Source organism: Anarhichas minor, unplaced genomic scaffold, assembly GCF_050575085.1.
Source record: "Anarhichas minor isolate MPS153535 unplaced genomic scaffold, ASM5057508v1 ptg000073l, whole genome shotgun sequence".
Lineage (NCBI taxonomy): Eukaryota > Metazoa > Chordata > Actinopteri > Perciformes > Anarhichadidae > Anarhichas > Anarhichas minor.
Window position 1 is genome coordinate 10,389,776 of NW_027466519.1, and position 15,225 is coordinate 10,405,000.

At 40.8% G+C, this 15,225-nt stretch overlaps 2 protein-coding genes across 12 annotated transcripts in view; one reads left to right on the forward strand and one right to left on the reverse strand.

Annotated features, from left to right (window-relative positions):
- Positions 1-1,596: 1,596 nt before the first annotated feature.
- Positions 1,597-8,986, reverse strand: pomk (protein O-mannose kinase). 4 transcript variants are annotated; one of them, XM_076079513.1, is made up of 5 exons: positions 8,906-8,923; positions 8,650-8,738; positions 7,210-7,297; positions 4,228-4,509; positions 1,597-2,483 (listed from the first exon to the last, which is right to left on the reverse strand). In XM_076079513.1, the coding sequence occupies exons 4-5, from the start codon at positions 4,495-4,497 to the stop codon at positions 1,713-1,715; spliced, it is 1,041 nt and encodes a 346-aa protein (XP_075935628.1). In that variant the 5' UTR covers positions 4,498-4,509; positions 7,210-7,297; positions 8,650-8,738; positions 8,906-8,923; the 3' UTR covers positions 1,597-1,712. The 4 variants fall into 4 exon arrangements, with proteins under 4 accessions (XP_075935628.1, XP_075935631.1, XP_075935630.1 ...); XM_076079516.1 differs by lacking the exon at positions 7,210-7,297; XM_076079515.1 differs by lacking the exons at positions 8,650-8,738; positions 8,906-8,923 and adding an exon at positions 8,316-8,572.
- pam (peptidylglycine alpha-amidating monooxygenase) overlaps positions 7,413-15,225 on the forward strand; it is an 88,590-nt gene continuing 80,777 nt past the window's right edge. For 3 of the 8 annotated variants that reach the window (XR_012947819.1, XR_012947821.1, XR_012947820.1), the window contains exon 1: positions 8,603-9,164. The gene's annotated coding sequence lies outside the window, so the exon portion shown is untranslated. Of the gene's footprint in view, positions 7,528-8,602; positions 9,165-15,225 lie in introns of those variants that run through there. The other 5 variants (XM_076079507.1, XM_076079506.1, XM_076079510.1 and 2 more) reach the window with 5 other exon arrangements.

Consider the following 15,225-nt stretch of genomic DNA (forward strand, 5'->3'; position numbering starts at 1 on the left):
CTGCAACAGCTGGTTCGAAAATGATGACCTCGCTTGACCGCTCTCTACTAAAGCCTCTTATTCAGCAACTACTGATCGGTTGTGCTATGATTTGGGAGTTTTTAGGGAGATATCTGCATTATTTCAAAAACCTTATATCAATAAAAGTGCTTTTTTTTTCAGGCGAACCTGATTATTTTCAATTTGAGCTGTGTAATGTCTTCATTACTATATTAACCAGCAACATATACACAATATTACCCATCTGAACAATCTCACAAGTGTTGTGATCTGATTATATCAACAAAAATGATCAAAATAGACCTTGTAGTTACAGAACTATGGTCACTTTAGTGTGGGTATGCCATTTTCGAGCAGAGGCCTACAAATAGGGCCCGAGTTTAACCCGAGGTTAAAATCACCAAAAGTAAGAATTTTGTCATACTTTGATGTAAAATGGAATAATAACTCAGCACATTCTACTGCTAGGCCTGGGCGGTCTGTCGATTATTAAAATGATCACTGGATCTTTAGAGTTTACTATAAAACCAAGATGTTCAAATGAAGTCAAACATTTAGAAACATTTCTGTAGATAAGAGCAACCCCTCCTCTCTTAGCCGGGGGTTGGTGGAGATGTGTCAAATCTGGGGGGGGGGTTGCTTCAACGAGAGAACTACAGTCTCCCTGAGACAACCATGTCTCTGAGATGATAAAAATGTCAAATGTATTAAAAGTAATAAACTCCTGAGGTAAAAAGCACTTATTATTTAGAGATCTGATATTTTAAAGGCCAAAACTAACAGGCTTACCCGATCACCCACCTCCGTAGAGTCTCAACTGGTCTCGGACTCTGCAGACACTCTTCTCTGGCTGGCCTCGATACACACCGGCATTTTACCGCTACCGTTTACTACAGCTGTATGAACCCAAAATAAACATTTTTGCTGTGATTTAACTGCACTTACGGATTCAAAAGAACTTTGAAATATTCCAAATCTTTCATACATTATTGGTATTCAACTTAATACAGCTTAGGGTCAGCTTTTCGGCATCCAGCATTCACACTCAAATTTCTTCAGAAATTGCTTTTCTAGTTGTTGACGTTCTCTAAATGAATGTGCATTGTGATAGTCTTTATGTGAACTCACGCACCTTCACATGTTGGGGTAAAGCAGAGAAGAGTTGGCTCTTTTCAAGAAAGGTGGCAACAGCATAGAAGCTAGTGTAGAAATGAGTGTGATATTGAATAACCGCACCAACACCAATAATTAACATGAAAATACAAAAGTAAGTCAGTATTTCACCTGTGAGCCCTCGCTTGGTGATACTCTTCCACAGGTGCCTGTTAGGCCCGTTTGGAGCTGCCTCATTTGTCAGCCAGACAGTCCTGAATGCTTACCATTGAACAGTGTGTTGCACTTTACAGAGCCCCTGAAGATGAAAAATTATATATATACACTTTTATCTTGAGCGCACAAGTGCAGTGCACAGCTGCCTCGTCCCAAATGGAGTGAGGTGAGTCAGTTGCAGCTTCGTCACCAGCAGAGCATTAATCCTAATTTCACTAATAAAATATGTAAAACAAGTTAACTGTAAAAAAGAAGCCCAAATCTACAGTTGGTTCCAAACCCAGTGGCGTTTATTTAACTGCACAACATTGCAAAACTGCAGCTTGAATTTTTATTGCACATTCATGGTGTTTGTAAGTGAGTCAGTTATGGAGACACGTATTCTACAGCATGTCTCGAAAGCCAGCATTGTCCCGCACCATGCTACTGTAGACTGATCTGTACACCTTCAAAACATCAAGTGCTGAAGGGCGGAGCTTGGGGTCTTCCTTCTTACACTCCTCGTGAATCTGAAAAAGATGGAAGTGGACTACATCCCCTCCAGGTACTCTTCCCATCAGGAACCATGTCACGTCTGGGATCTTCCAGATGTCTGTCCTCTCATCATACTCGGGCATGAGATCGTCTGAAAATGGCTTCCCTTTGGTTGTGAATGGCCACAGCTGCTCTGGGGCAACAAAGTCCCCAGTGAGCTCCTGGTGACCGCATTTCACCAACAAGCCTCTGGACGGATCCACCTCAGGCAGTGCATCGAGGTCGTTCACTACCAGGTGAAAGTCACTCGTCATCAGAAACTGGGAGAGAGTTTTTACCAGGCTGCTGGAATCACACATAACCCGCCGCCCAGCTGGGCTGTTATGAAGATAATGAAGGATAGAGACATAATCTATAGCCAGCCGCAGCCGCATCTGCCATTTGTTGTGTTGCTTATGATGCTCTTGTGCAAGAACACCATCCAAGTTAAGCAAGGGGCCAAGTGGGTGGTGCTCCGTGACCTGGGTGTGGTTTTCAAGGCAAAATCCTACCAACTGCACCACCTGGGGCCCCTGCAGGGCCTGTAACATAGATAATCCATGGAGAAAATCCTCCAGGTAATCCAAAGAGGATAGTTCGGACAAAGCCACCTTCTGACCCCTCCACTCTGCCAGATAGACCTGGGGAAAGAAAAGTGGATAATGAGGTCAGTAAATCAGGAGGGAAAGCTGCACATGGGCAACACTGACCACTACAAAGGACAACGGGCCTGACGGACATCTTAGTATTCTTCAGAAATCACGTAAACTTGCTGCAAACTGCTCATTTCAACTTCTGTCCTGTGGCCTCGTGGAGAAAATAATTAGTTGCATTATAATAATTCATTATATTATACCTCTTTTATATATGGGGTATCTGATTTACACAATTCCTTCGTCAAACACTCAATATTGCAATTATGTATTTTCTTTTAATATTTATTCACTCAGTGGATTTAATGCTACAAGATATTCTGGACATTAAAGAAAGCATGGAATTCAACCAAAACCAAGTAGACGAGAAAATGGAGTAAATTGCTAAGTAAAGAAGCTGTACTCGACATTCAGACACGTGTGACAATCTGATCTTTACCCGTATTAAAGAGCACGCTCTGAAGGAGTTAACCTTAAAACTTCCATCTGAGTTACAGATGGGCATCTCCCGGCGCCACAACCCTTCCCTCCCACTCATCCTATTCAATCAATCAATTTATCTAAATGATTACCGTATTTTCCGCACTATAAAGCGCACCGGATTATAAGGCGCACCTTCAATGAATGGCCTATTTTAGAACTGTTTTTATATATAGGGCGCACCGGATTATAAGGCGCATAGAATAGAATAGCGTCGTAAGCGTGTCTCTTGAAAGGTGCCATTTTGGGGTCTTTATACACACAAGTGGTGTTGGACTAGGAGTAAGCACAGTACCGGTGTTTACCGCGGTGCGGCTTTGTAGTTTACCAGTCGTACTGAAACATTTTGACAGAGCGCCGTGTACAACCAGTATGGATCAACCAATTAACCAATTGATCCATATATAAGGCGCTCCGGATTACAAGGCGCACTGTCGTTTTTTGAGAAAATTAAAGGCTTTTAAGTGCGCCTTATAGTGCGGAAAATACAGTAGTAAAGTACTATCTATGAGATTGGAAAAAGTCATCCATATCTAAATTCACCAAACTGGTTTTATGAAGAGGAAGACACTCCTCAAACAACATGTGCTGCCTACAACAAATCCATCACATCATTAGATGCAAAGCAGCATTGGCCGTGTGTTCTGATTTGATTACATGAGATAGGTTTGGTTCTTGGGAGTCATTAATTAAACTCCCCTGCAGCACCAATGAAATAACCTCACAATATGTCACACTAAGCTGAGGCACTAGGCAAGGATCTCCAGGTCGATCTCTAGGCAAGATCAGACAAACTGCACCTCCTTTTGCACTATTACCACCATTTGCACTAATGTCCCAAATCCATTGACATTGTTCATATATATTCTTTGATATATATTTATATTGTACACAGTAGTTAAATGTCTATGCTTAGTTTCTCTGTTCTACTTTGTTGTCTTTAATGTCCTTGTTTTTATGTTTTTCTTGTTTATTTGTATATTCCATGTATGTACGTTGAGAGCAATGTGTAAACCAGAGTCAAATTTCATGTATGCGTACGCATGCGGATTGTGACATAATGACAAACGGCAGTTTATCCGGTGCACACAAAATCAAACCGGTTTAAACTTGTACACCGGATCGGACTGGCAAAACCGGAAAGCAAACCGAATGTAAAGTGGAATTGAGATGAGAGGTTTTATGTATCTACTCCCTGTAATTTAGTTCACACAATAAATGCATAAAATATAGAGTATAAAAGACCCTCTACCTTCTTAACAGCTCCCTGGCCAATCAGCTTCAGCTTGCGTACTTCAGCATGTATCTGTGAACACTGGAGCCAGGGGATGCAGTTTTTCATGGTCGCCATTTTAAAATGTGGAGGCACACAGCCAACATGGGAGGACACCAGCGGCTCATCATCCTGATACAAAGACTCCAGGTACAGGTAGATCAAGGCATTGCTGAGGAGCAAAGCAGCAAGGCACATCCCCACCACTGGAAAACCATGCGACATTGAACTGCTGCTGCTCCGACCCATGGTGCCCTCTATCTGAAATAGAAAACAAAGATAATAGAAGTATACTTTGCTGCCTCCTCTGGTTAAAAGTTCTAAGTCTGTTTCACAGAGCACATTTATGACCACATCCACCAATGAAATGTGTTCTGTTGTACCTGTGGCCACACCCAACAATGTTCATCACTGTAGCAACATGAGAAGTTAAACCACCGGATGTCAGCTAAATATTTAAAAAAAAGAATATTTTCAGAGGGTGTATGTGACATTTCCAGAAAGCCCTTGTTATTATTGCACCAGTGGCCGTTAAGTGAAGTGCAGTCAGCGTTGTGTCGGATGTACGGTACTCGCACTCTATTCACAGTTTTCACGTGATGTCATGTCCTTAGGGGAACGCCCCCTTGGAGAGCAAACAATGCTGTCTTCCGCTGCCTGCAAGCTTACGAATTGAGTGATTTCTGTTGTTTCGCCAATCGGATGCACTAACCAACAAGGAGACAAGCCTGGGCCATGTTTCTACAGAGTCCCTTCCGAGAAAGAGAACTGTGAAAGGAGCAGACTGTGGATTTGTGCCATTAAACGCACCTCTGTCCCTGGGGAGGGCAAACAGTGGCAGCCGTCAAAGTGTCCACCTACTTTATCAAAGGTAAGCTCAACTAAACACTGGGTGTATTCATTGTTGTGTTTTTAGCCATAAATCAGATCTTTGCGTAATTGTTCTGACATGGTTTGCTGTCGTGGACCGAGGCATTGATGAGTTACACTAACTGTTAGCAGACGAGTTGAGATTCATTTAGATGTAAATTAAGTCAAAATGCAGTGGTTTGTAAATCCTTTGCATCTATTTCCAACTGCATACATTACAGAGACGATGTTGAGCTAATGTTCACACTGATAAACTCATATGATGCTTTCTGTCATTTGTATTCACGTTTTACACAGCATCCAAACTCTTGGGGGATTGAGGGTGTAATAAGTTATAGTTATAGAAAGGGTTACTCTGCAGTCTGAAGACTTAGCAGTTGTTTTAAGGGAGAGAGGGTTTAACCAGTTTGCAGAAATGACATCACACATTTAAATGTTTTTTCTAACTTGTTAGACATAAACTCTTTTTTATCAATACAGGCGCCAAATGTGATGAGCCGCTGTCCCCTGACAGGGTTTCATCTGCCTTCTCACACACACACCAGCCAGCAAGAAGACAAGAGAGGAGCAAGACATGGAGCGATATGAGCTGCTCAGCAGAATGAAGAACAAGAGGGTGGAGGAGAAGAAGCTAGTTGCAGTGGATGTCCACCTAGAATTGTCATCAGTACCAGATGCTAAGCCAGCGCCACCTGCTGACAGGAATAGACCATGCAAGGAAGAGATTACAAAGGGAATGTAATAAACTCAGGGAGGAAAACCAAAGACAAAGAAATGATGAAATCAGGAACATTTGAAATGATGGCTTTTGAAACAGACGATGGGAAAGAGAACTCAATGACTGTGTTACGTGTTGTGTTTTCTCCCCTCCTGCCCTTCCTCTTTTCTCTCTCCCTCAGTCTCCTAACAGGTCAATCGGGTGATTGGATTCCACCTGTGGGGGCCGGTTGTCCTGATTGGTGGGTGGCACCAGCGGCAGGCTGGCCAATCGGCAGAGGGAGAGCCGCAGCTAAAAGGCAGGAAGCCTCGGAGTTCAGGGGAACTTCATTTCACACTGTTTATGTCAATTCTGAGAACTGAACGTGTTAGTATTTGTGGTGAGAGGTTGCGGACAGTAGGTGAATCTGGGGTACCCTGTACATTGGCACACACGTAGGATTTTCTGTGTCTAGATACACTAGGCTTATTGGTCGGTGCCTCATCTGTATTTGGGTTTTGGTCGAGTACATTTAGATAAGTTAGAGAAGTCATTTTGTTTGTTGATTTCAGAGGTTAGTTCGTTAGGCCAAGTTCTGTTATCTTTGTTTCAATTGTTTGGCACGACCACACCTGTCCCATCCTCTCCCAAATCTTGTGTTGAGACTCGCTCCTCTTTAACTGTCAGTGAGCATAATAAATATTGTTTATGGTACACGAGCTATTTGGTTTTCATTTGGGTTGTTTTGTGTTAGTCCCTAAATCCTTCCCCTGGACAACAGAGTAGGGACGTAACAACTGGAACCCACAGTTACTCCAAGTTACAAGTAGTTTTCACTTCTGCAGGCTGGTACAAACACCTCTCCCTGCCAGCAGCTGCTGTTAACTCTCATGAAGCCCCACACACACCCACACGCACACCCACGCGCTCGACATCTGCAGCGGTTTGTCATCTGTCTAATCTATTGTTCCACCAGCTGTGAGTGAATCTGGCAAACAGACCGAGAGTTTATTAACAACATAAACATAGCGGTGGTGGATGAGACACTTCAGACAGAGCAGATTAAATTAGGTTTCACTTTCGTTTACATGTTCATGCTTGTTGAACGGACATATGTGCATTTTTGTTGTTTTATCTTATATATTCTATATTCTGATATTTAATTTGTCCTACTCTATTATTCTATTGTATATATTGTGTATTTTTTAATACTTAATATTTTGGTTACTCTGTTACTTTGCTTCTTGGTATGTCTTGCTGCTGTAACATACAAATTTCCCCCTGGGGCTGAATGAAGTACATATCTATGTATCTATCTATATTAATAAAGTATTGGCTTTTTACTTGCGAATGTTTTATTGCTGTACAGCAATAGATTATCATTAAGTACACACCACTGCTAGAACCAGTGTTGGGTTTGTCCGTTCTGGCCTGCTGTAGAAACATGGCGGTGCGACATGTCGAAAATCCGTGGATGAGGATCTGTTGGTTATGTAGAAATAGAAAAAATGAATTGCTTTTTGTAAGACAACAAAAACATAACGATTCTTATCATATATGTTACACACTGTTCCTTTAAGTGTTAAAGCAGCAGGAAGGAAGGGCCTGCGGTATCCTTATCTGTCCTTCGTAAAGCAGCCTTTTACTAAAGGAGCCGTATATAGAACAAGTTAAACTCAACACATTGCATTGAGGAGAGGACAGCAGAGTTTGTAAGTAGAATTTGAAAAATGGACATAGTTCAAATAGCACGTAAAGCCTCCATCTTTTTCTAAACACTTGTGGCAACTTGGAAAAATGTTGGATATATAGATTCCATTGTTTTCCAATTTATGTAAAAGCAATTCTCAAAGAAATTCAATTTAAGTTTTTTTTTCTTTTTTGGGATTTGTGGCATAGCTACTGTTATACTGCACAGAAGACATGTATTGAGTCCTCTACTTCTAGCCATGATTGTGCTGTTTAAAGAGGTGCAAGACTTTCATATTGCAGTGAAAATCAAGACCAGAGATTCAAATGTGAAAGGAGCAGAAAAACGCCCTCTAACAGCTTGAGCTTCAGAGGGTTACTAGAAGTATAAATACACGGAGCAGCGCGTATGATGCGCTCTTGGTGTCCATCTTGGATGTAGTTCACCATGTTACACTCACGTCGGTAACATCACAACTACGTCGCTCAGTGAAAGTGAAGTTGGATTCTCTGAGCACCGCAGTTGTCTTTTCCTAAATCTTTATGAATCTTCACATTTCCCTTGACCCCATGCCGTTGTCCATCGACGTCAAAGAAAAGTTGTCAGATAAAGACTTTAGTACATCATTGTTTTACTTTTTGACCGCAGCCCTGGTCTTAAGGAAAAGTCTATTTTCGTCATTTTGGCTGCTCTCAGCACTCGTATCATGACCGCAACAAACTCCAAACAGCGGTTGCCTCGACCGGGTTATTGCAAGCGATTTCTTACTCGAACGTTATTAAGCAAAGCCTCTTTGGTAGCCAGACCTACCTCCACAGAGCCGGTCAGAGCCCCACAAACAGGCTGTGTGGAACGCCATTTTAACGGGAGTGAAACACAGACCTCGACAAAGGCACGATATGTTATGGTGCTTTGCACTATTGCACACGTATACATCCATGTGCACAATAGAGCAACCATGGATGGCTGGAAGGTTTAAAACAAATGAGAATACAAACTGATGTAGGCGCATATGACTGAGGGTTCCGTCTGACGTTTAACGACCAGTTTGCAAAGGCAGGTAAGCATATCAAGCTTACGTCCAGTCAATGTAAGGCGATAACATAAGATATTGAACATTATTTAGCGTATTTCACTAACGTACCTGTAGCTACGTGGGTTCACATGGTGTTGTGACTCAGCACTCACGAAAACAACTCGTCCACTGCTCGTTCAACTGCGTCACTATATCGGCTGGAATTCCACCAGCAGCCGGATTAAGAAAAAGAAAACAGATTTGCAGAATAATAGCACTATATTTAAGGAACTTGGTATTTGACTATACAAATGCACCAAACGTCTTATTTGTCATTCCACATTCGTGGGAACATATACATCCATAGAATTGCTCAGTTCCAGACCTCTACGTCACCACTCGTATGAGGAAGCGAGGCAACATCCGGACACAAACAAACACATAATCAGGTAGTAATGCAATCGACACAGACCCTGTCGCTAAAAGGCTCATCTATGTAAGTGAGTGCGTGTAGTTTCTGTGAGCTTCACCTTTGTAGAGATGAAGCTTTTATTGTGAAAAGTGGAAGTGTGGTTGTCATTGATTATTACCAACGAGTTATCTCTTCTATCGGCGATTGAAAGACTTGGAGCGGCAGCGAACAGGTACCCGTTTTATCTACAAAAATCATCTCTTTAAATGTCCCGTCGAGCTAAGTCTGAAGCAAACACACACTTTAGACATCTTCTGTGAAATGAATTACAGTTCACATTCGATGTTTGACATGTCACCACGCACTAGATACCGCTAGCTAACGTTAGCTCCTGTACACTGCATGTAATAGCTAACATTACTTGAGGAGTTTACTTAACTACAGTAAAGTATATCTGTTCTAATCTGTACGGTGTGCTTGCTTGGACAGAGGGCTCTGTGCGCTCTGTGTACATGGACCGTCACCCCTAGCTTAGCACTAGGTAAAGATGCTATCTGCATTTGACGCTTCTTGTTTTACGGAAGTTTAGGCGTCACATCTATGTATTCGTGAGTTAATGTAATGTGTTTGGGCGATGAAAAATAAAAACAATCAACTGTGAACATATTGAAATTGATACAATAAAATAAGTTGTAGCTTTAGGTCTATTTGATGACCACCGGAGGCTATGCAGATGTTCCTTGATGAAGAGGAACTTATCACAGTATTAGCAAACGCGACATCTTTGCTGTTATTGGAAATGGCCAGCTCTTACTTCGAAAATATAACATCCGTGTACTATAACGCTGCATTAATAAGATGCTTATAGATAAGGTTTCAGGTGGCTGTAGAAGTACATCAACGGGGACATTTTCAATCTTAAATCCTATCGGGTTTTTTTAATGGTGCAATACGTGCAGTGGTCCATAAGTGCATGGGACGAGCCTTGTTTCCATAGTTTCCTCCATCTCCTCAGTAGGCTGTGATGTCAGCACAGCACCCCCTCTCACACTCCTCCTCTCTGTTATTACCACCTTACTCTGGGAACAGCGATGAGTCACTAAGCAAGCTCAACATCTCACTGATTTTTCCTTTGCATACAAAAGCATCCTCTGGGTTTCAGGGTAAATGTGATATGAGCAAAGCTGACAGTCCATGGTGGTCAGTAGGGTCAGGATCTATGAGAAGTACCAGGGGACGTTGGATTTGTCAGCTGTTGAAGAGATTTATGCTGTGGTTGCTATCAGTTAAATATCTCCGGGTGTATTAAACTATTCATAACTTTTATAAATCAATGAGTATGACTGACATAGGTTTGGTCTTACTGTACATGTTTCATGAATGTGATGAATTTCCTTTATTTATTAGCTAGTTAATAAGCTGGATGGGAGAAAAGCAGATATTCCTGTGTGGTTGTTTTATCCACACACAGTAAACCACTGTTTTATCCAAATAAGTTACTATATAACAATGTATATCACAATGCAAGACTACACATTCTGTGGTAGAGAATGTTACTGTGTCTACTTATAACAGTAGGAGATAAAAGTACACGCAGACAGGGAGTTCATCATTATGATAATGTATGGTTATTGAGGACATGGGAGCAGCAGAGCAGCCTTTATACTGGTGAAGGTAAACGTGGAGTTATTTGGGAATGAATAAGTGCCGTTCAGTCAAGTAAAGTTAGTGGAGTGTGAATGGGGAATGACTATATTATCCTTTAGCATTGCAATGTGTTTTACAGTTGGGGTGGGGGTGCATGTAATTGGCAAAGAATTTCAGTCAAATTACAGTCATTTTACACTGCATTAGTTCACCTAGCGGGCTTTTCCTCACACATAGAGTAGCTCCTCTAGTCCTACTAAATGTTACACACTGTTCCTTCAAACCAAGTAAGAATAGAGGAGCTACTGTATGTGTGAGGAAAGATAAGATATCTTGTTTGCTGAAATAAAATATAACATTCGTGACAAGGTTGTATTAGTGTATAATTTTATTTAAATTTATTATACTATATTGATCCCTTTAAGGGGGAAATTTGTCTCTGCATTTGACCCATCCCTGTATATAGGGAGCAGTGGGCTGCCAATGACAGGTGCTGTTAGGGGTTCAGTGTATTGCTCAGGTACACTTTGACACGTGACACGTCCCAGTCGAGGATCGAACTGTTGACCTTCCAGTTGCCAGACAACCCTCTTAACCCAGTGAGCCACGGTCACCCCCAAATATAATGACCTAAAACTAAGAATTGTTGTGTTTTCGTTATCTTAGAAAGAGCCATTTATATCTAGGGAGCGGGTCCTCTTCAGAGTCCGCCATGTTGCACCGCCATGTTTCTACAGCAGCCCAGAACGGACAAAACACTGGCTCTAGCGAGATGTTATTGCGTTTTTACGTTACCATAAGGTAGGGATGGGTACTGAAACCCGGTATTAAACAGGCCCTGGTGCAAAATTATTAAAGTAGTATTGATAAGCTCCAAGTTACTAGTACTTTTTATTGGCACTTTTTTATGTTTTGGTGTAATTCATCATTGCATTGCAGCGCTGAACTCCTCCAACTACACACATACAAACACTCAGAGTAAAGTCAGCATACAAAGCAGAGCGATGGATACACTGAAGTGAACCAGGTGAAGTAAAGATCACTTGAGTTGACGACTCATTACTACAAGGGCAAGAAATTACTTACAAGTAAAAAGCCGATAGTTTACATGTTAACAAAAGCGATACCTATTTCAATCTGCTCTGTCCGCAGTCTCTCAGCCACTGCTGCTACTTTTACACAAGCACAGAACACTAGCTTGGCAGATGAGAGATATTCCAAAAGAGATAATAGCAGATTTGTGGAATTATAGTTCTAGAATATCAGAGGGAGGCAGAAAGGACTACGGTATGCATTTGAGAGCTAGATTCTACAATATAATTTGTCAGTGTAGTATTGTGTTAGGAGAAGTAGTTTTTTGAGTTTATGTTTTGAACCTTATTGTCCATATGCTCAGGGACTTTTTGAGTTATTTGAAAGGGAGTATCAGAAACCTGCACCTGAAAATGTAGCAATCATTCTTGTTTTTTAATTGGTGCCTTTTGTATTCAGTTCAGTAAAAGAATGTTGTTAATTCAACCATCAATTTATTTGTTTCCGATTCAAATGGTCCCTTAGACTTGATTTTCGATTCAATTTGATTGAATATCGATTAGATTAGGGGTATTTCAGTTCTAAAAACAATATTGCTGGGATATTAAGACATTCTCAGATAACTAATACTGTAAATTGTACAAGGAGCCCTCTAACATGGTGCATTATTAAGAATATTAATGTTTACATTAATGTGAACGAAAATGTTTTAATTGTTATGCGCAAAGTTCAATAATTAATTAAAAAGTAGTGTACTGCGCACTTTTATTTTAAAAGTACTGCTATATGAACAACAGGTCAATAACATTTAGTTTGTAAACACTTTAAACAAATCAGGTTCTTTTTAACAGCAGTATTCCCTTTACACAGTAGCAGTTATAATACAGTTATAATGATTCTGATAATAGATATTCAGCCGGTGTTCACAACTTTATCTTCATGTGTGTAAGAGATGCAATTTGAAATATATTTCTTGAAAACTGCAAACCTATCTACGTCATGTTTTTATGTTTGTTAAATGCTCAGTAGCAATAACTAAATGATGCTTATTATACATTTTAAAAACTCTAAAACAATAATTTAAATGAATAATTTCTTTTTTGTTATTTTGGTCAGACACACATGCAACGCTGATTACCGTAATATGTGTGGTATTTGTTATAAATGTACGTTGGTACATAGAGGGTGATAAGAAGCTGTACATGGAGGGACTTAGGACCCAGGGGAATGTAGGCGAAGCGTGGGAACCTGGAGGGTTCTAATAAATGCTAATAAAGAGTTGCAGTTAAGAGCAGTTTGTTCTCACGTGCTTAAATGTCTATTTAAAAACACGACAATATGTATTTTGATATTGTCACGTTTGATCCTGTAACGAGACGATCGTGCGTGTGCGTGAGAGACAGGAGGGACTGACCGTTCCGGGGGGGGGGGAGCGGCAGCAGGAGCAGTAGTAGACTGCGGTCAAGTCAGCAGACACTCAGATCTCCGTGGTCAACTCAGCAGACACTTAAATTGTAGTGCACATATACGCTGAAACTTACGGTAAACGGCACAGATCGGGAGCGAGCGAAGAACTTTGCAAAGTTAGCGGAAAGATTAACGTGAGACAACTTCCGGTTTTCTACAGACGAACATCCGGCTTTCAGAATAAGATGGCAACAAAGTATACATATTGCATAATGAAATGAGATTAAATGAATTATATTCACAGTATAAAACATGCTACCTGCATCTCCTGAGTTAAAGGGAAAATACACCTAAATTGTGCGTAAAGTGTCTTTATTCTTTGATTTGAGGGTTGCTGGAAGTTAATAATACCTGACTGACGGTCAATTAAGATATTTTACGAAGCAAAAACTCTGAACTGAATTTGTATCTTCAAATGGCACATTTTTTAAATGTTTAAGGTGCTATAAAAATGTTTTTCTCAATAATTCCACACAACGACTAATGCATATATGTTCAGGACAAAAATGGGTAATATCACAATATTTAAGGTGCTACAAAAATATTTTTCTCAATAAGTCCAGACAATGACTGACATGTATGTGTTGAGGACATCGTTGACTCCACCCATACTGAATATTAGACATTTTTACTGTACCAATTAAGAGATATTTCAAATTAAAACTCATACATTTGAACCGAGAAAAAGTATAACAAATGGATATTTGAAGTGTAATAAAAAGTTTTTTCTCAATAAGTCCAGACAATGACTGATATGTAAAACTCATACATTTGAATTGAGAAAATATACACACAAGGTGATATATTTCGAGTGTTTATTTCTTTTAATGTTGATGATTATGGCTTACAGCTAATAAAAATCCCAAATTCTGTATCTCAGAAAATTTGAATATTACATAAGACCAATTTAAAAAAGGTTTTTTAATACAGAAATGTTGGCCTACTGAAAAGTATGTCTATGTACAGTATAAAGTATGCACTCAATACTTGGTCGGGGCACCTTTTGCATGAATTACTGCATCAATGCAGCATGGCACGGAGGCGATAAGACTGTGGCCCTGCTGAGGTGTTATGGAAGCCCAGGTTGCTTTGATAGGGGCCTTCAGCTCATCTGCATTGTTGGGTCTGATGTCTCTCATCTTCCTCTTGACAATACCCCATAGATGCTCTCTGAGGTTTAGGTCATTCAAGAATTTGGTTGAGAATCACAAGGAGTGAACTGCGGCTGGAGTCAGTGCTTCAAGAGCCACCACACACAGACGTATCCAGGACATGGGCTACAACTGTTCCTTGTGTCAAGCTACTCCTGAACCAGAGACGTAAGAAGTGTCTTACCTGGGCTAAGTTGCCTGAGCTAAGTTACCTGGACTAAGGAGAAAAAGGACTGGACTGTTGCTCAGTGGTCCAAAGTCCTCTTTTCAGATGAAAGTCAATTTTGCATTTAATTTGGAAATCAAGGTCCAGAGTCTGGAGGCAGAGTGGAGAGGCACACAATCCAAGTGTCTTGAGGTCCAGTGTGAAGTTTCCACAGTCAGTGATGATTTGGGGAGCCATGTCATCTGCTGGTGTTGGTCCACTGTGTTTTATCAAGTCCAAAGTCAGTGCAGCCTTCTACCAGGACATTTTAGAGCACTTCATGCTTCCCTCTGCTGACAAGCTTTATGGAGATGCTGATTTCATTTTCCAGCAGGACTTGGCACCTGCCCACACTGCCAAAAGCACCAATACCTGGTTTAATGACCACGGTATCACTGTGCTTGATTGGCCAGCAAACTCGCCTGACCTAAACCTCAGAGAGAATCTATGGGGTATTGTCAAGAGGAAGATGAGAGACATCAGACCCAACAATGCAGACGAGCTGAAGGCCGCTATCAAAGCAACCTGGGCTTCCATAACACCTCAGCAGTGCCAGTCTCATCGCCTCCATGCCACGCCGCATTGATGCAGTAATTCATGCAAGGAGCCTCGACCAAGTATTGAGTGCATACTGTGTACTGTACATGGACATACTTTTCAGTAGGCCAACATTTCTATATTAAAAATCCTTTTTTAATCGGTCTTATGTAATATCTAATTTTCTGAGATACAGAATTTGGGGTTTTTATTAGCTGTAAGCCATAGCCTAAACACTCGAATTATATCACACT